The following is a 27,152-nucleotide window of genomic DNA, read 5'->3' as shown; positions in this document are numbered from 1 at the left end:
GCAGTCCATATAAAATGAGAGCCTACTCATCACCAGACAAACCTGAATCCGACGACTAAACCTCCGAAGACACGCCATCCTCGTCATCCGTATCCCCAGTTCGTTGACCAAACGCAATCTCAAGGACCTCAGCTATGTTCCCCACATCACCCTCATCATCCATTCCTCATCATCATCACCATCCTCCTCCTGCTCAATCTCCGCAAAGAACGACGTACAAAACTTCCCAAGAGACCCCGTTTTCTCAATAATATCCTGACGCAGAGTCTCCCTCTTCTTCTCAGCCGCCGCTTGATCGTACTTATCCCCGTGGATCTTGCGCATGTTCTCATCAACTCGCGCAAACACCAATTCACACGCGTCTAGGTCTTCGGTGCGGTTGGTCTCGAGGTAACTATCGTCCTGGTTGGCTTGGTCCATGTGATCGACGGGGACGCGAAGGATAGTATCGCCTTCTTTTTGATAGCCGCATGTTTCAATGTAGAAATCCGTAAGGCTTGTTTTGCTCAGTGCTGTCAGGATGTCGACCCATGTGCCGGACTCGAGGTAGACTCCCATGAGCACAACTTCTCGTAGTGCTTTAGACCGTTCAAAGAGGGCTATTAGCGTTTCCCCTGTTATGGACAGGCTCTGTAGGTCTAGTACTTCCAAGGTCAAGGGCTCCAGGCTTGATGAGTCCAGCATCAGCACATCGGGGCCCTTCACCTTGAGAGTATCCAGGTTTGTCGCGAGTGGGATCAACTCTCGGATGTATCTGTCGAACATTTGATTAGATTGGTTATACCGAAATTCCAAATCTTCGTCTTCCTCAGTACAATGTCCATAGTGTACACTTAGACGCTTGAGCCGTTTGAAGAATGCCCTTGGAGAGGCAGGTCCCCCTTCATCGTCATCTTCGAGGAAATGCCCAAAGTCATAGGCGAGAGGTAAGGAGAGGTCGAGCTCTTCCAGATTCTTGAGCCCGGATCTGTAGAGTGCTGTTGCTAGGGACTCAAAGAAATTCTCAGTATCTTGAACCCAACAACAACTGCCCATTCCTGGGTCGTCAAAGTCCTGACTGTAGTTATAAGGAATATCCTCAAAGTTAAGCTTCAAGATCTTGAGATTCGTAAATCTGGGCAATGCGCTGTGAATCACTGAGCCCACTCGTGCAATATACTCCAAGTCCTTATCTCTCTCCTCGATCTTGTATTCTTGGAAATCATTCGGACCCTTGATTTTCAAGCAAATTTCCAGCCGGCGTACAATTTCGCGAAGCTGAGGATTCTTTGACAGTTTTACAAGACGAGCAGTGCCCGTAACGCCGCTGCTTGTCACGGCGGTTACGCCCAATCGTCTTACGACACTGCCGGAGTAGATGATGGCATGCTGAAAAAGAATAGGTGTGACGACATCGTAGAACAGAAGGTTTACGGCACGTAGAGATGCTAGGTACGTGCGGCGCTTGATCCCTACAATCTCGTGTTGGCCTAGAGGAGGATCGTATCCACCATAGCGAGGAGGCTCATAGCCATCGTGGAGGTACGACACGATCTACGCCCGGTCAGCATCGCGATAAGTATAGGGTAGATGATTACAAACTTCTTGGAGAATTTCAGGGGGCAATCTCTCAAGCAAAGACATGTTGCTCAGACCCTCAAGGGCTGTGAATGATGAGCGAAGTCGTGTCATGAACGTGTATTGATAGCGGGGCTAATCCGGAAACCGTTACATCCTTTTTCCGGCACTTCTAATTGGTGGACTGACATGACTGTAAGGCAAGGTACGTACTGTATTTTACAGAGACGTCATGAACTCGACATCTGGTCTTGAATCAGGTAACACAAGCATATTTTCATGTGATATGCGGCCAGCGATCGATACGTATCAGCACAAATTATTTGTCAGCCTCTAGAGGAGAGAACACAGCCACTATGATTCCAACCCTAGCCACATAATCAGCCACGGCATCCTCGTCCCAGAACCAAGCTTTGCCCCAACAAATTCTGGCATTTGACAGTTTCTCGCTTGGGAACGAGTCAAAAGAGGTTGCATATGCCCCGTAACCATTTGCCGTACTAGTTCCACCAGTGGGACCATGTAGTCGGTAGCGCGAGCCGACCCCGAGCACTATTTGAGTTTAGCTTGCGATATGAACTGTTAGTACCCGCAATGGAACGCACTCTATTTTTCCCTTCCAAAGCCGTGAAATGATGCACCTCGCTGTCTGGCACGTGCTATGACTCAAGCCTTGCAGTGAGTGTGGTTTCGAGATTAGATCCAGGGTTGCTTTGATGACGTGGATCATCACGTCAAGGGGACACAAAACCCTCCGAGCTTCAACTGGAACGTTCGATCAGGATGTGGCAGACAGATTTGCGCATGGGCCACAGGGCCGAGTGGCGAGGGTACCAAGAATCACAGCGTGTGCGAGATCCGGATTCCTCAACATGTGTTGGCTTGATATGTCTCGTTGAGACGTCATAAGATTAAATATCAATCAATCGAGCTCGGATCATGACCATGTTGGTATAACCCTTTTCGCCGGGCAGAAGGGATAATGCAGTATTTGCCCATTTGCTAGAAAGGCCGCCCTTGAGCACTCGTGTGTGTCAGATGTTTGAGACGTTATGACAGAGGCGACGAAGTACACTTTCAGCTGTCTAAGCCATAGTGCATGATCAGGCCATTGTTAATGCCCCTCCCCCATCGCAAACCAGTACCGAATTAGGGGTGCCCATTGACGTGTGCACTGATGATCTGCAGAACCTCGGCAACTCTAGTCTTGATTGACTAACACGGTAGTCCAAGTTTAGCGACAGAGGTGGAGGCCACTAAGAACACAGAAACGAAGGAAACCAACAAATGGCAAATTGAAACCAGATTTACATGTGGCAACCAACGAACTATATAAAGACTAAACCCAACTTCTTCAACGGATCAAGATCCATCTTCATCAGTATTTACAACGCATGCAAAATGGCTTCACGATCCTCAACCGCCGTGTACGAGTCCAACTCGTCACGACTAGACGCAAATCCATCGACCAGCCTCAAGTCGAGACAGAACCCGAAAGACTCTATGAAGTCGACCTGGCGACGCGCCGATAAAAGCAACTGGACATTGTCGCACTGGTTCTTCGAGATCTTGGGCATTCACCACGTCACCCTGGATAAAGAGGTGCCTGTGCATCAGAAGCGAGATAAAGTTCCATATACACCTGAGTGGCAGCTGCACCGTTGGGTGTTGGTGCATTCACTCATTCCTATGGCTTTACATCATGCCTATGTTTTATACACTGGGCAGAACCTTACGCCCCTTCAAGCGTTTCTCTTCTACAGTCTTGCCTTCAAGGTTACCGCTGTGCATCAACTACATGCTCTTCGTCGAGTAGGACACCAGACGGGCTTTTTGGATGGTGATGTCCACGAGAGAGATGGAGTTCCTGATGTTGGCGTCACCAAAGTCGTCAAGAGCCTCATCGCCACGTCTAGCTTCCGCCCAATCTTTACCGTCTTCCTCAGCTACCGCACCGCTCAAGCTCCTTCGTCCATCAGCTTGGTCTGGCTTCCACTCGAAATTGGTCTCTACGGAATCGTGCTTGACTTTTGGTTCTACTGGTACCATAGACTCATGCACGAGGTCGGCAGTCTCTGGAAATACCATCGCACTCATCACCTGACCAAGCACCCTAACCCGCTCCTAACGCTCTACGCCGATTTCGAACAGGAGATCTTCGACATCGCCGTCATCCCGCTCGCGACGTACTTCTCCCTCAAGTTCATGGGTCTGCCCATGGGCTTCTACGAGTGGTGGATCTGCCACCAGTATATCATGTTTACTGAGCTGGGTGGCCACAGCGGTCTGCGTGTCTATACATCACCGCCTGGCACGCTTAGCTGGTTGCTTCGTCTGCTTGATGCCGAGCTTGTGATTGAGGATCATGATCTTCACCACCGAAAGGGCTGGAAGGCAAGCGGCAACTATGGCAAGCAGACTCGTCTGTGGGATAAAATGTTTGGTACTTGCATTGACAGGATAGAGTTGAAGGACTCCAACATGGACTGGGAAACAACTGTTGACCTTCCGCTCTTTTGGTAAGTGATTGATGATGGCTTATGACTATGGTAAATTGGTTGGAAATATTCGCAAGCTTTGTATGGGTTTAGATATGTAGAGATTACGATTCTATTATTAGGAATGCTCAGCCAATAAGATTCCCAAGGTTAATCATCGTATTCTACCCGTGGCTACCGATTTTTGTCCCGTCCATTTAGCGCCCAGCATTTATCTGGCACAGATGATAATACAATGGGCCCTGTGTTAATGTACTCGCTGTTTGTGTAACGCCGCTACTGAATTCCCCTCATTTCAGGCCACCGTTGTGGCGTACCAATGTCCAATACCTGGTGCTCAATAAGTAAACTCACAGCTCGAGCTTCAGGATGTAGAGTTCTTCTCCATCTCGATTTCAAATCAAGTCGTCCCTGTCTCTATCCATCAATGGGCCATCAAATCCTGTTTTTCTTTTCCAAATGACGCAAGATTCTCGGTTGCAAGATACTATTGGTAGACAAAGAGTACACAAACGGTAGGCCTTGCGGCACTGCACAGCTTTGGCCCCCAATCGCCCAGGATTACAGGCTGCCAATTTTCTTAAATGAAACCCATGTCGATTCATGCTAACTTATATATCAGCTTGAGGGGTACAGAAATAAGCTCTGACAATCCACTTCTCGGCATATTTTAAACTTTAAGTTATCTAAGGTTGTGCGATGACTTCCCCGACACAAAAACTTAGGCCACAGAGCCCGAGCTCTCAGCTGGAGCAAGACTCTGCTGAACAACAACCATCGCTCGGCAACACCACGGAAGAGCAGCCAAACATTCGTCAGCAGAGAATAACACAGCCACCATTTTGGCTCAGTAAATACGCACTGCTCATATTTGCCATCGTCTTCGCAATCCTCGCAGCCTCACTCATCGCCCTCAAATGCGTTTCCGATTCTAAAGACGGCTTCCCTCTCAATTTCTCCTCCAGCGAGTATTCCTGGACGTACGGTCCGACTGCTGTGCTCGTAATCGTCTTGAGCTTCTGAAGACGAGTCGATTACTATTACAAGGCTGCCCAACCATGGAGGGAACTTCAATCTGGGCCTGTACTCGGTTCCAGGGCGCTTCTGCTGGATTATGTGTCACCGCTCCAGGTCCAGAGCGTATACCGGGCCTTCAAGTTTGGTCACTACCGTGTTTCCGCGACAATCATCTCATTCTTCCTGCTCAAGGGTATCATCCTTGTTTCTACTACCTTATTCGTGGTTCAACATCCTTCGCATGCTACGCCAGTGGATATCACATACGAGAATACCTTCGACGCTGCTAGTGCTCGGGCCTCATTCCATTCATTTGGCAGGATCGATGAGAGCAGTATCTCCATAGGAGTCGGGGAAGGCGGGTGGTACCATGGCGGCTCGGACAAGCCTGTCTATGCGTATGTGTCTCGTCTCAGAGGCGATGTTGTGCGTGATTATGCCTGGAACGCAAAAGGTGGAATCGTAACCCAGAGGTTCGAATCAACAGCACCATCGCTCAACCTTACGTCGCTCACAGCACCGGTCGACTTGTTTCTCCCGATCGTTGACTGCGAAGATGCAACGTTGACCATGGATCCTCCAACTTCTCGAGGCTCATACTACATGTGGAAGTCTTCGACGTGCTCAACAGGAAAGAACAGTAGTTTTATATGTCCTGACTTTAGGCCTTATAGAAAGAATGGCAGCAGGTGCGCTAGCCAACCCTGGGCATATACGCTTCACCGCGTAAATTGTTCAGAGGTCAGGCAGACTACAGATATACGATACGCCATCACAGTCGCGCACCACAACATTTCCTCCACGGCCACGAATGTTACAGAAGCTGTCAAACTCAACAATCAATCTGCCGTTGTTTGCAAGCTTGGCTACAAAGTAGTTTCGGTCACTGCAACTCAGGACATGCTCTCGCGCAATGTGACTCTGGCCCCAGCTGCCGACCACGGAGAAGGAAGACAGTTACGCAACTTGACAGAACTTTCACTGTCCGAAATGCTTATGACAGATCTGGACGTGGCGTCTTCGACTCTTGTCTACAATGAGAATGTCCCCCGCCTAACTATCGAATCTACCAAGTTGGGTTACAGTTGGACTGCCAGCGAAGCACTATTCCAGCTGATGGCTATCAAGTTGGGAGGCGAGTTCCGACCTGACATTCTTTCCGTACAGTCAACTCTGAGGAAGATGTCAGTGGAGATTCTTGAAGGACTACTTAATGAGATTGCTCGTCAGTCACTGCTTGTGGACAAAGCTACAAACAGTACAGGTGGTGGTCTCGTCAGCAGTCCACGGCTACAGATGAGTAATGTGGCATTTTGGCTCATGGTTTCAGGCTTTTCAGTCTTGTCCGTGCTCTGTTTGCTTTTAATGTTTGCATCTTCTACGCGCTGCTGGGTGTCTGCGATGGGTGGCTCTGTTGCCGGTCATGCTGCCGTATTAACCAACAATCCTTCACTGCAGAGGATTCTCGAAAGATCGGGTGAACTGGGCGAAAGGAGCTTGACTGAGAGGATAGGAGATGTGAAGTTCGCCATGACCCGCGCCAGTAGTGATGTTCGGATACATATAACGGAGAAGAACAGTCCTCCAGATGACCGAGAACGTCTAACTACCAAGGCCAAGCCCTGGACACCTATAGCTGGGTCCCTGTATTTCGCGACGGCCACTATCGCCATCCCCTTACTTGCTATCGGCGCACTTGAGCTCCTTCAACAACTATCTAACCAAAGACAAGGCCTTTTCGACGTCAACAAAACAGACTCCTCCACCATTTCAATTACACGAATGGCCACCACAGCGGTTTTCTTTCTCATATCGACAATGGTCAGTACTCTTGACTTTATCATAGCGACCTTTGCACCGTATAGTGTTCTTCGATCTGGAAGCGCGCCTGCTGAAACAAGTATTCTGTTTCACTTGCTTTCCGTGTCGCCGTTCCTCATAGTATTCAAATCGCTGCGAGCCCGTCAGCTAGGACCGGCTTCTTCCAATATTTCATCGCTCCTGGGCAGCCTTCTCACAATCGTCTCATCGGGTCTCTGGACATTCAAAGGGCCTGTGAATGTTGAGAGATCGGCGACAGCAATGGTGGGGAATTGGCGTTCATCATGGCCTGCCCTCAGCCAGGATGACTCGGGTGCCGCAAAGACACTGAACCTCATTCGGCATGGCGGTGCAAACTCCTCAGTTGCAATTTGGCAAGATGTGGTGCTGCCGAGTACAAGCATTGCATTTCCTGATGCTTCTAAGCTAGACACTGGCATTCAATCTTCCAGCTACACTTATAGCGTCGGGGCGTTGCGGCCCTCCCTGAACTGTACTGTGGTCCCGACAGAGCATCTAGTCATGAATCCGTGGGTCAGGACGTACACCTACGCCCTCGATGGAGATCAGATCGGGCACACACATTTAAAAGTCATATGGGCCAACTTCACTGCTCCGGTCGGCTGCAAAGGCCATGATGTCAACGGGGAGTCTTATGTATCATTCAACACGAGTGTAGAGATTGCGGATAGAGAAGGAAAATCCTATCACGATAGGTGGATTGGTAGTTACTTGGATCTCAACCTAACCGTTACTGACCCCAATGCTGATTGTCCCTCTGTCGGCATATTTTTTGGAAATATGGGAGGCAATGATACTTCGGTATGGAACATGACAGCCTTGACCTGCACTCAGGGCATCGAGCAGATTCCTACCAACGTCACGTTCAAGGGCAACCCAGCTCTTGGGGTGATCGACGAGAAGCATCCTCCACTGCTAGCTCGAAAGCAAGCTTGGAAATGGATAAACAGCACCTCAGGTTCATCGGCGCTTAACTACAAGCTTAAAAGCTTTCTCGATGACCACCTGAAACTCTACCCGACTCACAACATGACCGAGCTAAAGTCGGACTGTGATCCATTCTTCAATCACTTAATCTATGGTCCCCAGGCAGTGAAGAAAGAGGAACTTCTCGGGCCTGGGAATGTCAGCAATTTGATCGATGCAGTCAAGAAGGGTTACGGCGAGTACATGAGATACGTCATTGATCTCAACTTCCGAGCCGACCAAAAGACCCCCCATGACGAGCTTGTCAGCGCTTTAGCCTCTCCGTCTTCAGATAAGGAGCCAGTGTCACTCAACACGGAGATAAAAGGAACAATGCGCCAAGTAATCACCCGCTTTGCCATAAACTCAACTTCCAAAACCATTCTCCAAGTTCTACTAGCTGTCATAGCCGTTCTGAGCCTCGCAAGCTATCTTCTTGTCAAGATTCGCGGTACACTTCCACGCGATCCTTGCAGTATCGCCAGCACGATGGCATTCCTGGCTGGATCTCAGCTGTGCGATCGAGATTCGGGCATTATACCAAGAGGAGCTGAGTACATGACTGATGCACAGCTGAAGAAGGCTTTTGATGGCTGGGTGTTTAGTCTTGGGTGGTGGCAGAAAGGAGAGGCTTCGGTGGAATCAGAAGAGCGGAGTGATGATGCGAGAACATCAGGGGATACAGATTCTCCAAACGCGGCGCGGGAAGTTCAAAGGACTGTTGGGAGATTTGGGATCGATGTTGGGCGCGCGAGTGTTTCCAAGTTCTAATGGGAAGACAGTTTTCATTTACAAATGTTAGAGACATAAATTTCAGGCCGCTTCTTTGTATGCATCGCAAGCTATAAACTCAATTGGTATCACTTCAAACATTGCTTCGTCTCATCGCCTCTGGTATCTCAGTAATGACCTGCTCAACATCCGTCTTGACATAAATCTGTCGTCCAGCCTCGCTTCCCTGTCCACTATGCATACTCCCCTCACCACCAACTATCTGACTCCTCAGCGCAATCTCATCATCAAATCGTAGTCTGTTTCCTTTTGCTCCGTTGGAGATTGTGGGGAAACTTGACCTGCTTTTGCTACCGCCTTTGAGGCGCAGGTATCGCAGGAATGACTTGAAGCTGGGCAGACATGCTGATACTATGCCCATTGAGGGCTCGACGGAGGACCATATTGCTACGGTGCCCATGGCCCATGTGTTGTCGGCGGCTTTGGCGAAGACGTCGAGATAGTATACGCGCACAGCACTGGCGATGCAGACTCTGTGTAGTGTCAGTAGTATTCTAGCGGCACGGTGCTGGGGACTTACAAGCCTCCAAGCGCCAAGATACCAAACACAGCTCCCTTCTTCTCTCTGCTCATCTGAAGCTTCAGTACCTCTGGCACCGGTATCAGCAGCACAATAACATTGGTGAACAGATTGATAATGGCCAGAATGACAAAGAACTGGCCAACATCGATACATGTTCCCTCGGTCCCTTTGAACTGTGTCCAGTAGTGGCTCAAAGGCGTACAGCCAAATAGCATAGTGAACAGGAATATCACTGGGTATGACGCCACTAGGAAGGCACCAAACCAGAAGGCGATCTTGAATGACATGCCACCTCGACTGAATAATCGTCGGTAGAAGAGGAGAATCGATACTTTGGTCGTGAAAACGGATATTGCAAAGAAGTAAGTATATATGTATGAGAGCTAACAAATTAGTATGAGACTTGACTACAGAGCGCTGACGAACCTTGGAGACCTCAACCATTTGATCTATCGTGAGTGCCCAGACATGCTTACCAGCACCAGCTTGCCCAACTAACAATATTAGTAGGCATTAATTAAAAGAACCAATTGACTTACCAACTACTACCATAGCCGCCGTAGCAGCCACAAAGACCCACGATACAATAATCGCATAGTCATCAAGACTCAGCCCATAAACCTGCTGCGTACGAATCACAATACGTCCAGCCAAGAACAAAGCAGAGATGAACAACAAGCTAAGAACAACACCAGCATTCTTGGCCTCGCTATTAGCCGAGAGATCTATCCCTTCAGGCGGCGGGCCAAAGATGGCAACTACCAAAGGGTCAACCTCCATTGCACAAAAAACAAATGCTGATAAAAGAAAAACAGGGCTACTTGTTAACTCCCCAGGCGTGAGACATGGGGGCCTTTTTAACAAGCTACGGGAATTGCAAATCGTTATACAAAAAAGCAACGATTAACCTCGTGATTAGCAGTGGGACATATTCGTTGCATTGACTCCATAGTATACTGCGGGCTCGGCTGCCATTATCAGGGGGTCAACTCGTCCGAAACGAGGGGCGGGGCTCGTCAGGGATGGAAGCCTCGTGTTGCGAACGAGAGTCTTGGTATCGATTTAAGTTTCGGATTATGCATAGTTTTAGGAAATGCGATGACGACGTCACCGTTTTTTTCTGGGTATTCCGCCATTTTGGCCATGGTTGAGGCTATTGATGGCTAGGTTGAGGTTATTCACGGGCAAGGTTGGTGAATATATCACCGTCGACAATCAGGTGGTGCCGGTATTACCGTCTTGTCCTCGAATTGCCGTGGTTTCATCTTGATTAGCCCTGGCACAGCAACTCCAACGTGCGACTGACTCGAGTATTTTCTCAACGTTACATCCGCGACCCTGCGGAATAACGGCGCTGCAGTTTCTTATCGACCAAAGATCCCAATCAAGATCCCTGTCTCGGCAACGTGGCTTTTGTCATTATATCCACAATCGGATTTGAGATTCTGCACCTTCTTCTTCTTGAAACAGACAAGTCTTGGGTTGTGAAAGGGAATGGAGTTCGTCGCAATTGCCGCGGTAAAACTGGGGGTTTTGCCTACATGCAAGGATGTTGAACATGGTGGACCAATCGGTAGACGGTGATAACGGGCTTCAAAACCATTCGAGTCAAAGATCAACGCCAAGAACAGAGGAACCTCAATAGAGTTTGTCTCATCTTGGCGGGAGGCGCGCTCCCCGAAAGTATATGCAAGAGATACTAACGGCCCTGCAGCCCAGGTTTTGTTGCTCGATTGGGCTATTCGTGACGGCCTGATCTACGCTATAATGTCTAGATCTATAACTTTGTGCTTAAGCGAAGGTTAATCGGGAAGGTGCTTTTGTGTGTGATTGTGAAATGGAGGCTTGAGGATTTCATCAGGTGATGAGGAATTGTTTATGGGAAATGTGATCGGTGACTAAAAGAGTGGTCCGAGTATAACTGCCGAGTGATCTTTGGCATATGCAGGTGCAGCTTTTGTGATAGATGACTCGCGATGGGGATGTATGCGATGTGAAGTTGACCCTGATGGCGAGATATAGATCTTGGCATGCCGCTTGATCCAGAATGAGGGAAGAAGCGGGTATGGTGTTTCGACGGGAACGAGACTTAACGAGTAGCGAGATTCGGTCTCAGGGCTGGGTCTGGCAAGTTGCGCAATCTAAGTGGAGGGTAGAAATTGTCAGGTATATATCCTGTAATTTGAGGCTGCTTATTAACAATGACTAAAGTCGGCTTCATGGTCTAGAGGTATGATTCTCGCTTTGGGTGCGAGAGGTCCCGGGTTCAATCCCCGGTGGAGCCCGTTTTCTTTTTCGTGATTTTGCGAATTGTTTTTTGCTTTTCTATTGCTGCATTGCATTCTGAAGAAGGATATTCTGCTCCTCCTTCATTTTCCGCTTTTTGCAGTTCTCGCCGGGTCTATTCCCGGCAGAAATTAGCAGATGGAGACATAGCAACAGGCTCTTATACTGCGCCTCTATTGCTGATAACAAAAGACATTGTACATGCATGCGAATCAGTCACTGGATGATACCAGTCACGTAAACTTGATATGATATCTTTTATCACTTGTCAAAGACTGATTGGGTCATTTCTGAGTTAGCATTTGCTTTAAGGCCAGTACGAGTGAGCTCCGGCAGTGGGAACTTCACCAAACAAACATGGAACATCTATCATTCACTCGCGCAATGCCTTGAACAAAGATGTCGTTGGCCCTACCAAAGGAATCCTCTCATTAAAGTTGAGGCAAGGGGACATAAACTTCGTGCGTTCTTGTGATATAAAAGCATGGTTTCTGACTTTCCTCGCCTGATTAAATATCCCTTTTAATTCGTGCGCCAGGACTCGTTCTCTCAGTGTCATATTAGCTTTTCCCAAAACTCCCCTTCATATCTCTTAATATTTACTACGCGTAATGATCTCTCGCCACTCAGGCAGTGGCTCAACCGCCGGGCTGCACATCCAAGCACGACCAGTTAACGCAGACTGCAACACAACACCATCGCACAAATCCCGGCGACGAGGACGTTTCACTTTCGTGCAGTCACCAAAATCTCTAAGAGGATGGAAAGATCGGAGGGGCAAGCCAGTTCTTTATAATAAAAGGTCTGGACGTTTTGTTTGATCGTTTGGATCATGCAGACAATGGCCCGAGAGAATGCCAACATTGAATATGAGCGTTTATTGATGTATGTTAATAAATTGAAACTTTAAGAAACACTTGAAGCATGATCAATTACAGACTCTATAAGACAGCGAGGAGAGTAGTTGCATGATTGGCGCATGAGGTGAACATCGCCTTTGGCCGGCATCGCCCCAATGTTATGGACGGGAGACAACACGAATGACCAAATACATATACGGTGTATGGATCGAATATTGGGTTACAGTATTACAAATTATCAATTTTGGAGTGGTATAATAATAAATGCAACGCTGTCCCTGTGCCGTTAACCCAATATCCCATTCTGTCCTTGCCCTCAGTCCTAAATCATCATTCACTAATACATAAGCCCATGAATCCTCATAGTAAGGAACGTGAAAAACATTGCGCTGAAGAAAAGACAAATCATCGCCAACGCCGGAACGACCCTTGACTTGTCGCCCTTCTTCTGCGTAATCAATCCACCCTCCTCCAAAGAAGCGAGCTTCCTCTCCAAACCCGCCCGATACTCAATCTCCTCATACCTCTGCGCATAAACATACGAAACAACACTCTCATCAGTGAAGTGATCAGAAGGCTTAGCATCCCTATCCAGCACGAAAATCTCTTCCTCCAAAACCTTCTTCACGCCTTCCTTCCACGGCGTCTTCTTGATAAACAGATTAATCATCTCCGTGCAGCCCTGAATAGCATTTCTTGCGCCGATCATCTCATTGAAGGTGGTGACGTCCCTCGGCACAGGATCTTGTTCGCCGTCTTTATCATCGTAGTGAGAGTGACGATCACCGTCTTGGTCGTTGTATGTGTGGAAGCAGAGAATAGAGCCCCAGTCCCCGTAGGTATCAGGCTTGAAGCGAATGTATCCTGCGGTATCGCGCTCGATGAGGTCAGAGGGGTTGCGCAGACGGCGCTGCGTGTGGCCTAGGGCGTAGGAGTCGGAGATCATATGGAGACAAATACCGAATGCGCGTTTGCGGATATTGGCATCTTTGTATTTCGGTGTTGTAGCGAGGATAAGATCGCGGAGGGAGTCGGATTTCGCGGGTACGGTTTCTTCGGTGAAGAAATCCGGCAGGACGTCGTCGAGGATGTCGTCTTCGGAAATGCCCTGATCGCCGCATGCAAGCTTATACATAACCTCCATCCAGGTCATGATATTCTTGCGCGTCTTCTCCGGTTTCTCACCCATCACTGAACCCATACCGTGAAAGAACTGAAGATCTCCCATGTGTGATCGCTTGGTCATGCACTTCTCATCGCCGAACTTGAAAGCGTTTAACCACTCGACGCCCAAGCCAAACATGCGATTGTCTTCAGTGACATCTTCAAAGAGTAGACAGGAGGGATCGTCGTTCCAGACTACGCCGCGGAAGAATTCCCATTGTTTGTCGTTGATGTTGTTGTAGACTGTTCCGCGGGGGAAAGTCATGTCGGATTCGATAAAGGCTGCTACGACGATACTTTCGTGAACGGGGAATTTGATGTCCATCTTCGTGGGGAACGAGACGCCGACGCCGATGTCGTAGTTTGCCCGGATGTCGTCGCTCTTCGTAACCATAGACTTTTTCGCATCCATGCGAATCGTTACATTCGCTAACCCGTCAGCACACATTCAATAACAAAAACTCAAGACCTACCAGTCAAAGGACTCCCTCGCTCCTGAACATCCGTAATTTCAATCTCAAAAACCCTCGAGCAATCCTTCACCTTGACATGGTTCTTTGAGAGCGGCATAGCAGGACACTCAAACTCGAGCGTGAAATTCCTCCATCCCTGTCCGTACCTCGCTTCATACGTGACCCATGCTTTTGAACCGCCCCAGCTCGGCTGCGCGAGGTAGATGGTCTGTTGGGTACCTGCTTCGATGACATTGAGGGGCTGACGTAATGGCCAGTCTCCGCTCTCGAGGCCAGAGTCTTCGAGGAGGAGATCCTCTGGGGATTCGTTGTTTATGCGGACGTGACAGGAGAAATCCATCGAATTATCTGCGATATTGTTTTGGTGGTGATGTAAAGGTGATGGTGGAATGGGAATGAAGATTTGTTGATGCGGGCGCAAAATGAGTGACGATTCTGTAGGCGATTTTGAGATCGTGATGCAAACCTTGGCGATCGACGATGACGTCGTTCTTTTCAGACGCGTCTGATGTTAAAGCCCGCAGCGGGGCATTTGCTCCTAGCAAATCAGAGTGAGTTGTTGTGACGCGGGGTAGAGATCGCTGCGTGAACCCTGTAAATCTACGATAAGTTTTATCGCATGGAGTCAAATGAATGCGAGAAGGTTAACACTTTGAACAGGGCCTCTCTATCTTATCTATAGGCACTCATTTTTGAATCAAATCACGGCCAAAATTTGAGAAACTATTGCCCGACATCCTTTTAAGCTTCAAACAGCACCACGACTTCTGTGGCGATTCATCCTCCTAAATTTAAAGATTGCTGCAGGGTAATGGGAGTAACAAAGACCCCAGTAAGCTCGGGGCAAGATTAATCCGGGGTTCTCCTTAGTTTGACCCATGCTCTGAGGCAACTGGGAGAAGCACGCATTTGTCGACGACGGCAGTTCATCAGCAACAGTCTCTCACGACGTGAATCACGATGCGGCAACACCATCTCCCATGCCCGCCTGATCTTATCGAACCAGGCACCAGCGCTCGACGCTCGAAAGCCCCGTCCCATCCTCCACTACAAGCCCTAAACGATCGAGCGATACCTACATGTCCTACCCCCCTCGTCGAACAATATCGTCTGCTCTTGACGAATGCTTCTTCTGTGTTTCTGCTCCTCATCCGAGCATCTTGCGCGGTCACCCGATCGCATGCCATCACCCACCGGCCCTGCGCGTTGCGCGATGGGAGCATTCTGTAGATCAGAAGAGTGACATAATGCTCTGAACGAGTCCACCGCTGACTGGTTCCTGCCAGCATACGCGAATACCTCGACGGGGGCAGCTATATGGGCGCGACAGCCTCTCTCCAGCGCCCTGTTGATCTGTTCTTCAACGCTGTTGCGAGGCTACAACAGACGGGAGCTCAGTGCGGCCGGCATGAGCCATGACGTTCACTCCCGAATCAACATTGTAGGCCAAGACATTGCACAATACGTGAAACGAACATCCTCCATTTGTTCGCCTACTCACGATCCTAAGCATGCCCTTCGTCATTACCAGCGCCATAACCCCTTCGGCCGATTGAACGCGATCTGCCCACTCCAATGCCGATTCCATAATATCCAACAATAATGCCAGCGCACAGGTGTGGAATGCGAAAGAAACGCCGCCTGTTCATTGTCCAAAGTCTCGGTTGCGCTTTGTTCACCGAAATTATCGCCCTTGGACCGTCGCAGGCGTTGAACAGCGAGACCCCAATCAAGGCTTTGGTCCTGCTGCGATACGCGTGACCGCTTCATACCATCGCGAAACATCCACTCCAAGTGACTCAAATCCGTGATAATCTTGCAACGACATCGTGTTCTCAATAGCTAGCCCACTATACTTCGCCCCGTAGTATCTTAGTTCGAGCATCCTTTCAACAGCAACATCGCCCCCACATCGACCCTCGCCGTCCCACTCAGGTCCACCAAAAAGAATAGCGCTTCTTCCACTTGTCGAGACAGGCAAAAAACATACAACAGCGGGNNGATCCCGTATTTTCCACTACCTATGGTCGTATGTGCTAGATAATAGTGAGATTGGCAACTATGTAGATGCACTGTGGGCTCTACTAAACCGACTGTCATCGAAGCTAGGGTAGTTGCAGGTAGGACAGCTCGCTCAATCGTGCCAGGACTTCCCCGAGCTGCAGTGATCACACGAGAAGCAATCGACATGCCATCGGGGCCTTTGGTCATCTCTCTTTGGGTCGTGACCATGCACTCCAATGATCCAACAGGCATTCATGCCCAATGCTAGATGCAGTATGTCCCTACACCGAATGAGACCAAAGCCATAGCATGTTAGTCTTGCCGATGAGACATGGCTCTTTGCTCACCCATAGATGTGCAGTATGCTGCCTTCTCTCGCTGCCCATCGGATCTCTCTGGGATCTGCCGCCGTGGAGATCTCCCTCCCTCCACTTAGCATGCTTGCGGCCAGGCATCTGATCAAGGCCACAGTTACACTGCTTCCCCGGTCGCAAACTCTCACTCTAGAAACATGTTGTGTAAGGACCACATTCCCAACTGTCCAGACCCTCTCGGCGATGTCCGCCGAGGCCACATCAGGGAACACAGACAACACAAGATGCAGTGTTCATGTCTCGGCCTGGAAAGTACGTGGCCAGTCTTCCCCAGAAGCCATTGCTTGTACATTCAACATCTCTGCTCGGAAAATAGAAGTTCACCAGCCCAAGTATTTCAGACAGGACCGCTCTCCACAGACACACGACCCCATTTTACAGACCAACCCCATCCTTGGTTACAATGTCAATCCTCCAGCGCACCGCAAACACTGCGGCCTCGTGGTGCACGCCATTTACACTCCCGTTTTACGATATTCTGATCCTGCGTGTCTCTGTTCCTTTCATCTGGCGCTGCTCTGCACAAAACAATCTTCGCCCTTTATTCTCCAATAACTTCTCCAAGAGACATGTTGACATTGGAGTTGGGACTGGGTACTTTCCAAGAGGAGCAATCAAGGATCTTGGCCGCGATCCGAAAGATCAGCACCTGACGCTGGTCGACTTGAGTGAGCATTCTCTCGCAACAGCGAGACAGCGTGTTCTGTCCAAGTATCCCGAAGTACAAGTTGATTGTGTCCACGCGGACGCCGCACAGCCACTTCCCGAGTCTCTCGCATCCCAAAAGTTCACATCTGCTTCTCTGTTTCTCGTCATGCATCACATGCCGCGGCCAACCGCCAGCAAAGCAAACGCCATCGCCAATGCACAGAGTCTCTTGACCAAGGATGGTGTTTTGGTAGGGTGCACGGTATTGGGGAAGCAGTGGGAGAGGACTGATGATGGTGGGTTCAAGGTGAAGAGCGAGAAGCCGCTTGGAAGAGCAGCTGCTTTCATGCTTGGGTTTTACAACAAGAGAGGTATTTTTGACAATTGGCAGGATGATCCGAACGTTTTGGCTGAGGCTTTGAAAGCGGGGTTTGAGGAGGTTGAGACGAGTGTTGTGGCTATGATGTTTGTGTTCAAGGCATCGAAGCCGCGTGATGGGACCGGGGTGTTGATAGAAGCCAGTGAGTGATAGGCTCTGTCATTGTGTGGGAGTTTCCTGAGAGTAGGGTATGGAATGCTGTTTCATGTTCTACATAATCATATGCCCCAAAGGAATTAAGATTGTGTTCTTAGCTTGCGGGGTTGCAACATCGGTGCTCGCTCAGAAAACCTGACAATATCTCCAGCGGTGAAACCTCGATGTCTTACGCATCCATACACGGAACAATAGCACAATGTATAGATACGGGCAAGTGAAACAATACTGCCAGAACAGTCTACGAGAATACGAGCTTTCGAGTGAGTGATGTTACGCGAGTCTTGTGTGTTACCTTTGAAGGCGGGGGGTTGATCTCAGCACCTCGAGTCCAATAATATAGCGACACGATGCCTTATTATTCTTGGGACAAAATTCCCATGCTCTAGAACCTAGATCTGAGGTCCGATGTTATGTTGTATAACCACAAGCGGGAGAGGTACCCAAGATCGAGGCATTTTATTACCGCAGATCCAAGTGGCTGCTCACTTGCATGACCCGTACTCCTGCCGTGATATCGGCGCTGGCCGTATGATCTCCGCCACAGCGGAATGTAATATCTCAGTGCTAACTTAAACAGGTCTTGGGATCTTATGCTGTAGACCTGTGCACCAAGCCACAGAAGTCAACAGATGATGGCTTAACAAGATCTGCAAGCAGTTTTAGATATACACTACTCTATGGGTCAGTAAGCGAGAAATAGGCGCTAGATACGTAGATGGAGATGCACGGCATATGGAGAAATCTCTGCCGGATGAACCTGGCGTGTTTTTCTGAGAGAAGATCTTGATATTTATGCCAAGTCCAGTTGGGGGCCTCATGGCTGTGTTGGACGCCAGAATCCAGCAAACTATACACCTCGTTCGATCGTCTTATTGCATAATTGCAAAGAACTATCAGTAGCGACCATGGATGATCAATCTTGTAGAGATATGGATGCCGATGCAAATATCGTCAACAGTAGCGAAGCACCTCATCGCGATAATGCCATCAACGAGCAGCATCCCCACGATGGAGAGAGAAACCCAGTTCCTGATACCCAAGAAGCGCCTCAAATTGTCATTTGCGGCATCGCATTGCGTCTTCCAGGAGGAATAAGCAACTGCCAAGATTACTGGGACCTATTATACCATGGCCTCGATGCTAGACGTCCCATTCCCAGCAGCCGCTTCAACATCAATGGATTCAACGACAGCCTTGGAGGTAAAGACTCCATCAAGACCAGACACGGCTATTTCATCGAAGACGACCTCTCGCGCCTTGACACGTCTTTCTTCTCATTGACGAAGAATGAACTTGAGAGAGTTGATCCGCAGCAGCGACTTTTGCTGCAAGTGACCCATGAATGTCTTGAAGATGCAGGAGAGATTCATTATCGTGGAAAGCAAGTCGGTTGCTACGTTGGCACTTTTGGGGATGACTGGTTAATCATGAATGCCAAGGAGCCTCTCCAAGGAGGATTATATGCTACAACTGGAGGTGCAGATCTCATGATGGCCAATCGTATCTCGTACGAATATGACTTCCGAGGACCAAGGTACGTTTCCACCTCTCACGCTTTCAACCACGCTGACACATTGAGTAGCATGGTCATAAAGACGGGATGCTCCAGCTCAGCAGTAGCGCTCCACGAAGCGTGTCGCGCCATCCAAAGAGGCGATGCCTCAAGCGCAATTGTTGGAGGCGCCAACATGATCATGACACCAGCGCTGACAGCAACAATGTCATCTGGTGAAGTGCTCGCCCCTGATGCGTCATGCAAGACCTTTGACGCTGCCGCCGACGGCTATGCTCGTGCAGAAGCCATAACAGCTGTTTACATCAAGCCCTTGTCTGATGCCATCCGCGATGGCAATCCGATAAGAGCTATTGTCAAAGGCACGGCTGTGAATTGCGATGGGAAATGTGTTAGCCTCGTCACCCCGAATGGGGCGGCCCACGAAGCTCTGACGAGAAAGGCGTACTGTGATAATGGGCTCGATCCGAAGGATACTGCATTTGTCGAGGTAAGCTGTCACTGCCATTTGGCTTGGAGAAGATGGGCTAATGAGAATAGTGCCATGGTACTGGGACACCAACGGGTGATCCTATCGAGGCTGCAGCCGTAGGGAAAGTCTTTGGGGGAGAGAAGGAGGTTTTGATCACTTCAGTCAAACCAAATCTCGGGCATTCAGAGGGTTCCGCAGGGTTATCGTCTGTCATAAAGTGTGTTCTCGCCCTGGAGCATCAGACAATTCCGCCCAACATCAAACTTGTGAACCCCAACCCTAATAGTAAGCCTACCATGCTTTTATCGTTCATGGTTTTCTAACGTACGGTCAAGTCCCCTTCTCCAAGTATAATCTCAGTGTTCCACTCAGTCCAACACCATTTCCGTCAGATCGCCTAAAAAGAGTCAGCATCAACTCTTTTGGAATCGGGGGAAGCAATGCTCATGTAAGCCTCTACGCTATTCTCCTTATTTCCTTTTAACTGAATCTCTCCCAGGTGATTCTTGAGGCATATACTTCGGAAAAAGAGGAGGCTCCAGCCTTTGTCGACCAACAAAGCGCTATACCCCCTTCCTTGCTTCTATTGTCAGCCAACACGGCATCCTCCCTCCAGAGGCATATCAGCAACCATCAGAAATGGGCAGCTAGCAACCCCAATGGCATCTCCGACCTCGGCTTCACCCTTGCAACGCACCGTAAGCATCTACCCCATAGAGCGTTCATTGTCTCTCAACATGAAAAGTCAACCGAAGTCTCAAGTCTGTCCAAAATCCCTCCTGGGCCTCTGTCTCTGGTATTTGTCTTCAGTGGCCAAGGCGCGCAATGGCCTCTTATGACGAAAGAACTCATCGAAAGCGATACAACTTTTCGCAGCGACTTGAACACCATGGATTCAGTCATCCAGAAGCTTGAGTTTGCGCCGAGCTGGAACCTCATAGGTAATGGGCCAGAATTAAACGACCCACAGGATGCTAACAGAAAATAGATGAACTCCTAAAGCCTGCGGAAACGTCACAAATAAACAAGGCTGAGCTATCACAGCCACTTTGCACTGCTATTCAGTTGGCACTGGTTAACAAGTTTTCCCGCCTGGGACTCTTTCCCTCTGCTATTGTTGGCCATTCCAGTGGGGAAATAGCCGGTGCTTACGCAGCTGGTCACATCTCCATGGAAGAAGCCATTATTATTGCATACTATCGTGGATATGTGACAACAAAGCAGAACCTTCGAGGCGGCATGGCGGCCGTCGGGATGGGAGTCCAGGGCATTTCCGAGTATCTAACTGATGGTGTTGTAGTGGCTTGTGAGAACAGCCCGGAAAGTAGCACAATCTCCGGAGATGCGCATAGTGTCGCTCAAGTTGTTCAAGTGATCAAACAGGCTGATCCTGACATGTTTGCTCGTCTACTCAAGGTAGATATGGCTTATCACTCACGTGAGTCTTTTCATACCACATGTTAGTGTCTCTGTTGACAATCCTTTAGAACATATGCTACCCTTGAGTGCCGAGTACCAACATCTTATCGAATCTGAACTCCCGAAGCATGCTGGTCCTATCTCCTCCACCATTGAGATGTTCTCCACTGTCACCACTGAGTTGGCAGATGCATCTCTTCGTGATCCGTCATATTGGACCCAGAATCTTACGTCGTCGGTCAAGTTCTCAACGGCTGTGTCAAACTTGCTTGCAGCCAAGCAAAACTGCCTCTTCTTAGAAATTGGACCGCACTCTGCCTTGGCTGGACCTCTGAGGCAGATCTGTTCATCCTCTTTACAACCCTGTCACTACATCTCTTCCCAACTTCGAGACAAAAATTCTTCAGCCGTCTTTCTTAGTGCAGTAGGCAAACTTTACCAGCATGGCATGGCTCTTGACCTCGCATCGCTGTTCCCCAACTCAAAGGCCATATCAGGCTTACCAACTTATCCTTGGGACCACAGTGCAACACATTGGTCTGAGAGTCGCATTTCAAAGGCCTGGCGGTCCAGAGAGTACCCTCAGCACTGCCTTCTGGGGTCCCGCAACTTTGAGGGATCAGATCTGGAACCTCAATGGCGAAACATTCTTAGTCTTGAGGATATTCCATGGCTTATGGATCATAAACTGAATCAAGACGTGGTTTTTCCATTCGCTGGGTACATTGCTATCGCTGGTGAAGCCATCAGGCAAGTCACTCAGTCTCCTCTTGGTGGGAGCTACCGTCTGCGACATGTCGTTGCTCATCAAGCTCTTCTGCTTTCTGACTCGGTTGAAATTTCAACCAGCTTGCGCATTCACCAGCTCAACGACCTTGAGGACTCTACATGGTACGAATTTACGATATCGTCGTACGACAGTTCATGTTGGACCAAGCACTGCACGGGACAAGTCAGCATTCTTGAAAAAGCCAGGGTTACAGATTGGACTCCGGAAGTACTACCTCGGCGAGTTGATTGTGCGCGCATATATAGTCAACTTGCTTACGTTGGTTTTGTCTATGGCCCGGAGTTTCGTGGTCTGCTAGACGTAACGGTTTCTCCTTCAGAACACCTCGTCTACGGTTGCGTCTCCAACAAGACCAAGCAGAATCAGTCTGCATTCACTCTACATCCAGCGACTATAGACACCGGTCTCCAGTTACTTCTTGTATCTGAAGCGAGGGGTCTGGCGAGAAACATTGCTGAACTCGTTGTACCTACAGCCATTGAAGAAGTTGAGATTAGCACAGGCTCAGATTTCATGGATGCCAAAGCATGGAGACTTCATGGAACAGCATCGTGCGTTGAGCTTGATGCTGGCGGTAACATAGCCCTGCGTGCTTCAGGTATAAGCTTAAGGGCCCTTGGAGAAGACATTCCGCTTGAGGCACTTGATGCACACGCCGCTTCGAGACTCACCTGGCTACCGCACATTGATTTTGTAGACCTCTCAACACTTTTTGTTCCACCGTCTATCAACAGAAGTGAGTGCCATCTTCAAGAGGAGTTGACTCTTCTTTGCATCATCGAAACTGTGGACAAGATCAAATCTCTTGAGCCATGCCAGCCTCACTTCACCAAGTTCAGAGACTGGCTCAAGAAACAGCTTGACTGTGCCGCATCAGGAGAATACAAACTAGTCAGTAACTCGCGGCAGCTTCTTGATACTTCACAGGAGTACAGGCTCTCCAAGATCGAAGAAATCACCACCAAGTTGCTAGAGATGCCGCAGAAGGCGCTCACTATCGGACTCCGACTCCTCTTTGATGATGTGGAAAACCTATTCACTGGAAAAGCAGCAACTATCGAGACATTGCTCAAAGACAATGTCTTGGCAGATATCTATGATGCCATGACCTTCGATTACTCAAGCTTTCTGCACATTCTTTCACATACTCGCCCTACTCTTAGAATCCTCGAGGTTGGAGCTGGGACAGGAGGCACTACCGAGACTATCCTCCGAGGCCTAGCGCAGGTACACGGTCTGCCAGCTTACTCGGCCTATACTTTCACAGACGTTTCTGCTGGCTTCTTTCCCGCTGCCAAGGGTCGTTTCTCCGGTGCTTCAAACATGGACTTCAAGGTCCTCGACGTATCCCAGAATCCTGTGGAGCAAGGCTTCCAGAGCGGAACTTATGATCTCATCGTCGCAGCCAACGTGTTGCATGCTACACCTTCGCTCTACGAGACGTTGAGGAATATTCGAGTGTTACTCAAACCAGATGGCATGCTCGTCATGACAGAAGTTTGCAGTCTATCGCGGTTGACTAACTTTGTGTTTGGCAACTTTTCTGGTTGGTGGTTGGGTGAGCAGGATGATCGACCAGATCAGCCTTACGTGCCCGTATCACGATGGGAGCAGGAATTGAAGAGATCTGGCTACAGTGGAGTCGATGTAGCTGTCTATGACGATGAAGAGCCATATCGGCATTGCTCTGTCATAGTAGCAAGCAAGGAACCTTCTGTGGCAATTGATCCCTCTTCCGTTACCCTACTAGCCCAGTATCCCCAGAGCTATCCAGCCACCCATGTCTCAACTGCACTGAAAACTAGGGGTTGGAATGTCACATTACGCACTATTGGAGATCAAATTCCCCAAGATCGTGATGTTATATCATGTATGGACTTGGAATCCGCTTTCTTTGACAACATTTCAGAAAAAATGTTTATCAAGTTCCAAGAATTCACAAAGTGTCTTGCTTCCACCAACGTTTTGTGGCTCATGTCTCCGACTCAAGCCGGGTGTTCAAATCCAAGATCAGCTCAAACACTGGGGGTTACTCGAACTCTTCGATCCGAACTCGGGCTGAATCTTTACACGCTAGAGATTGACCTGAGTGAGGATCATTTCGGTACTCTGATCGTAAATGTCTTTGAGAAAGTCATCCAAGATCAAGACAGTGAGACTCTTGAGCCAGACAGAGAATACGTTGTGCATGACGGCGCAGTCTGTGTTGGCCGGTACCAGCCAATTCGTATTGCCGATGAAGCGTGGGACAAGACCCAGCGCGGCGAGGTAATGAAGACTCTACGAGTCGACAAGCCGGGAGCCCTCGATACCATGAACTGGGTAGCTTCGGCGATTCCAGACACGATCATGGAGGACGAGATCGAGGTAAAAGTTCACTCCGCCGGCCTCAACTTCCATGACGTTGTCTCAGCTATGGGCCTAATCCCCTCTGATACTCGACATGTATTTCCAGGCATCGAAGTGTCTGGTGTAGTCAGACGCCTCGGGAGCGCCGTGACTGGCTTTTCTATCGGAGATCGCATCATGAGTATATGCTACCGTGGTGGCTTCTCCACTCACTTCACAGCTAAGCACCACTACATGCACAAGATTCCCGACGAAATGAGCTTCGAGGAAGCTGCCACGATCCAATGTTGCTTTTCTACAGTCATATATGCATTAGTTGACCTAGGAAAGATGCGCAAGGGAACGAGTGTGTTGATTCATTCTGCCTGCGGCGGTATCGGCCTCGCAGCTATCCAGGTCGCGCAGATGATGGAGGGGGAAATATACGCCACGGTTGGAAACGAGGAGAAGGAGGAATATTTAGTCAGGGAGTATGGAATCCAGCGGGAACATATCTTCCACTCTCGTGATGCTTCGTTCCTGGAAGGCGTGATGCAACAAACGGCTGGGCAAGGCGTTAACCTGGTTTTGAACTCTCTAAGTGGCGATCTTCTCAATGCCTCTTGGAAATGCGTTGCAAAGTCTGGTACCCTCCTTGAGCTTGGAAAACGTGATCTGGCCTCACGTGGCCAGCTTGATATGAGTGGCTTCTTGGACAACAGGTCGTACTGTGGGATAGATATGCACTATCTGATAGGAGAGCAGCCTATGTTGGTAAAAGAGTAAGTTACATCCTCGGCGAAGTCCGTAAGGTTAGAGCTAATATATTGACAGTGTCATGGAAGGAACTCTTGAGTTCTTCAGACAAGGAAAACTCAGAGCCCTGAGACCTGTCAAGTCCTTCGCTGCCAGCGATGCCAAACAGGCATTTCGATACCTCCAAGACGGCCAGCACATGGGAAAGGTGGTCCTTGAGATGTCTACAGATTCATCGGAGCCTGAGGTAAAAATGACAACCCAAAGCATACAGCTTGACCCTCTCGCATCTTACCTTCTCGTTGGTGGATTGGGGGGTCTTGGTAGAGCCTTGGCAGTCTGGTTAGTGGAGCGAGGGGCTAAGCATCTTGTGTTCCTCTCAAGGTCAAGGGGTGGTATGACGGGCAACAAGCTTTCCGTTGAACTTGAAGCTATGGGGTGCAATGTCATTGTAGTCAAGGGAAGTGTCAGTAATCTGCAGGACGTGGAAGAAGCCATCAGCAAGGCCCTGTGTCCCTTCAAAGGTGTCTTTCATCTCGCCATGGTTCAAAGGGTAAGTCATCAAAAAAGACCCTGCAGCAGTCAGTACTGATATCTAGTTATAGGACTCTCCTCTGCTTGAAATGAAGTGGGAGGATTGGAAAGCCGCCGTCGCGCCCAAAGTTAATGGGACTTGGAACCTCCATCAAGCGCTCCATGACCAGCCCCTGGACCACTTCTGGCTAGCAAGTTCCGCGGTCACATTTGCAGATCAGCCTGGACAGGGCAACTACAAATCCGGATGCATATTCACCGAGTCCTTCTGCCAGTATAGGCACTCTCTTGGTCTCCCCGCATCGGTGCTCTCAATATGCGGTATTGAAGACGTCGGATACCTGGCAGAGAATCCATCAGCGCTTCGCAGCATTAAATTCCAGGGTCTACACACTGTGAGGGAGAAGGAGTTTCTTGAAAGTGTAGAGGCCTGTTTGTTCAATTCTGCACCCTTCCAGAGTTTAAGCTCAGGGGAGTGGTCGCCTTGGAAGGATAACGGCCATATTGTGATGGGTATGAGGTCTCATCTCCACCTCGACGATCCCAAGAATCCTACCAATTGGCGCCGTGATCGTCGAATGGGCGCATATCACAACCTTCCAGCAGGAGATCAGACCGACATGCGAGGCGAAAGCAATCAACTAAAGGTCTTTCTACAGAGAATCAGTGAAGGAGATGAAAGTTTGTCGAAAGAAGAGTCGATTGACTTTCTATCTATCGAGATTGGCACAAAGGTTAACGATTTTCTTCTCAGGCCAGATGGGCCTGTTGATCCTAGCCTCAGACTATCTGAGATGGGCCTCGATTCACTTACTGCGATTGAATTGCGGCGATGGTTTAGTCAAGTATTTGGTTTGCAGGTCAGTGTGTTGGAGATGATTGGGGCGGCATCGCTGAGGGAGGTTGCAAGGATTGTAGCAACCAGATTGGGGGAGAAACTGAGTCGGTAGGATATCTGACGAAGTTTTCGGGTAGTAAACCGTGGATCTTGGTGACCCTTTCTCCTATCTATCAGCTAGCAAGCCGGCCAGAGGAGGAAAGAGATCTTAGGACCTTAATCCTAAAGGATAAAAAGACTTAGGTAAATTTACACATGTTTAGCATATCTTTACTAACTTTAGGATGTCTTTTACTGAGATTATTTTAATACCTTATATTAAGGTCTGGTGTTTTCTTGCTTCTCGAGGGCCAGGTCTAAGGTAGGCATACTGCCAGCTTCACTTTAATCGGATCCTAGGAAAGCCACATCCCGGACTTCGTAATGTGTATCCACTGCGCTGATCATAATTACCACCCGATAGATTAGATTGCCGCATCATATTTTTCGCACCAATGTGTTTGAGGCTGAAGGGATGATATATCCGGTTTAATTCCAAGGCTGGTCTCACGTTGCCGCTCATCTATGGAGTATACACGCATTAATTTCGGTGCTGCGAGGAATTGCATCACCCATCCTAAGCTGCGTTAATTATCCTAGAGACCTGTCATCAAGAGTAGTTGTCTTCAGCCGTAGCTGCTCAGCCTGGTACACGACTCATTCAAGTCACCGGTATAAAGCTTCGAGAGTCATGCGCTGATTGCTTCTTCTTATGTGAAACGAATAACCCTATTTTACCCAGGTTTCATCGCTTTTCGCCTCCAGGATAAGCATATTATTAAGTCCCGTGGTGCGTAAACAAGTGACCCGTGCTGGTGACCTGCTACTGGCCCACTGTTCTGACCAGGATGCTGCTCCGCTGTCATCAACCTCGATCACCAGTGAAGCAATTCAAGGATGGTAAAGTTTAATAGACACTTA

The 27,152-nt window shown here is 49.0% G+C and overlaps 6 protein-coding genes across 6 annotated transcripts; 3 read left to right on the top strand and 3 right to left on the bottom strand.

Annotated features, from left to right (window-relative positions):
* Positions 1–132: 132 nt before the first annotated feature.
* On the bottom strand, positions 133–1,671 carry FTJAE_4098 (uncharacterized protein; the record flags this gene model as incomplete). Its single annotated transcript, XM_037350467.1, has 2 exons — positions 133–1,533; positions 1,582–1,671. The coding sequence occupies 2 exons, from the start codon at positions 1,669–1,671 to the stop codon at positions 133–135; spliced, it is 1,491 nt and encodes a 496-aa protein (XP_037208778.1).
* Positions 1,672–2,958: 1,287 nt separating this feature from the next.
* Positions 2,959–8,651, top strand: FTJAE_4097 (Alkylglycerol monooxygenase; the record flags this gene model as incomplete). Its single annotated transcript, XM_037350466.1, has 3 exons — positions 2,959–4,076; positions 4,781–5,035; positions 5,153–8,651. The coding sequence occupies 3 exons, from the start codon at positions 2,959–2,961 to the stop codon at positions 8,649–8,651; spliced, it is 4,872 nt and encodes a 1,623-aa protein (XP_037208777.1).
* A 94-nt stretch (positions 8,652–8,745) lies between these two features.
* FTJAE_4096 (uncharacterized protein) lies at positions 8,746–9,975 on the bottom strand (the record flags this gene model as incomplete). Its single annotated transcript, XM_037350465.1, has 4 exons — positions 8,746–9,145; positions 9,193–9,578; positions 9,622–9,689; positions 9,735–9,975. The coding sequence occupies 4 exons, from the start codon at positions 9,973–9,975 to the stop codon at positions 8,746–8,748; spliced, it is 1,095 nt and encodes a 364-aa protein (XP_037208776.1).
* A 2,703-nt stretch (positions 9,976–12,678) lies between these two features.
* Positions 12,679–14,318, bottom strand: FTJAE_4095 (uncharacterized protein; the record flags this gene model as incomplete). Its single annotated transcript, XM_037350464.1, has 2 exons — positions 12,679–13,934; positions 13,979–14,318. The coding sequence occupies 2 exons, from the start codon at positions 14,316–14,318 to the stop codon at positions 12,679–12,681; spliced, it is 1,596 nt and encodes a 531-aa protein (XP_037208775.1).
* A 2,441-nt stretch (positions 14,319–16,759) lies between these two features.
* On the top strand, positions 16,760–17,533 carry FTJAE_4094 (Methyltransferase; the record flags this gene model as incomplete). The annotated part of the gene is made up of 1 exon (XM_037350463.1): positions 16,760–17,533. One exon carries the CDS (start codon positions 16,760–16,762, stop codon positions 17,531–17,533), a length of 774 nt encoding a protein of 257 aa, XP_037208774.1.
* A 914-nt stretch (positions 17,534–18,447) lies between these two features.
* FTJAE_4093 (polyketide synthase) lies at positions 18,448–26,304 on the top strand (the record flags this gene model as incomplete). The annotated part of the gene is made up of 9 exons (XM_037350462.1): positions 18,448–19,076; positions 19,125–19,545; positions 19,596–19,812; positions 19,863–19,975; positions 20,027–20,468; positions 20,516–20,965; positions 21,015–24,846; positions 24,899–25,373; positions 25,426–26,304. The coding sequence occupies 9 exons, from the start codon at positions 18,448–18,450 to the stop codon at positions 26,302–26,304; spliced, it is 7,458 nt and encodes a 2,485-aa protein (XP_037208773.1).
* Between the last annotated feature and the right edge of the window lie 848 nt (positions 26,305–27,152).

Source organism: Fusarium tjaetaba, assembly GCF_013396195.1.
Source record: "Fusarium tjaetaba strain NRRL 66243 chromosome Unknown NRRL66243_c0000077, whole genome shotgun sequence".
Lineage (NCBI taxonomy): Eukaryota > Fungi > Ascomycota > Sordariomycetes > Hypocreales > Nectriaceae > Fusarium > Fusarium tjaetaba.
This window is presented reverse-complemented; position numbering and strand designations above follow the sequence as displayed.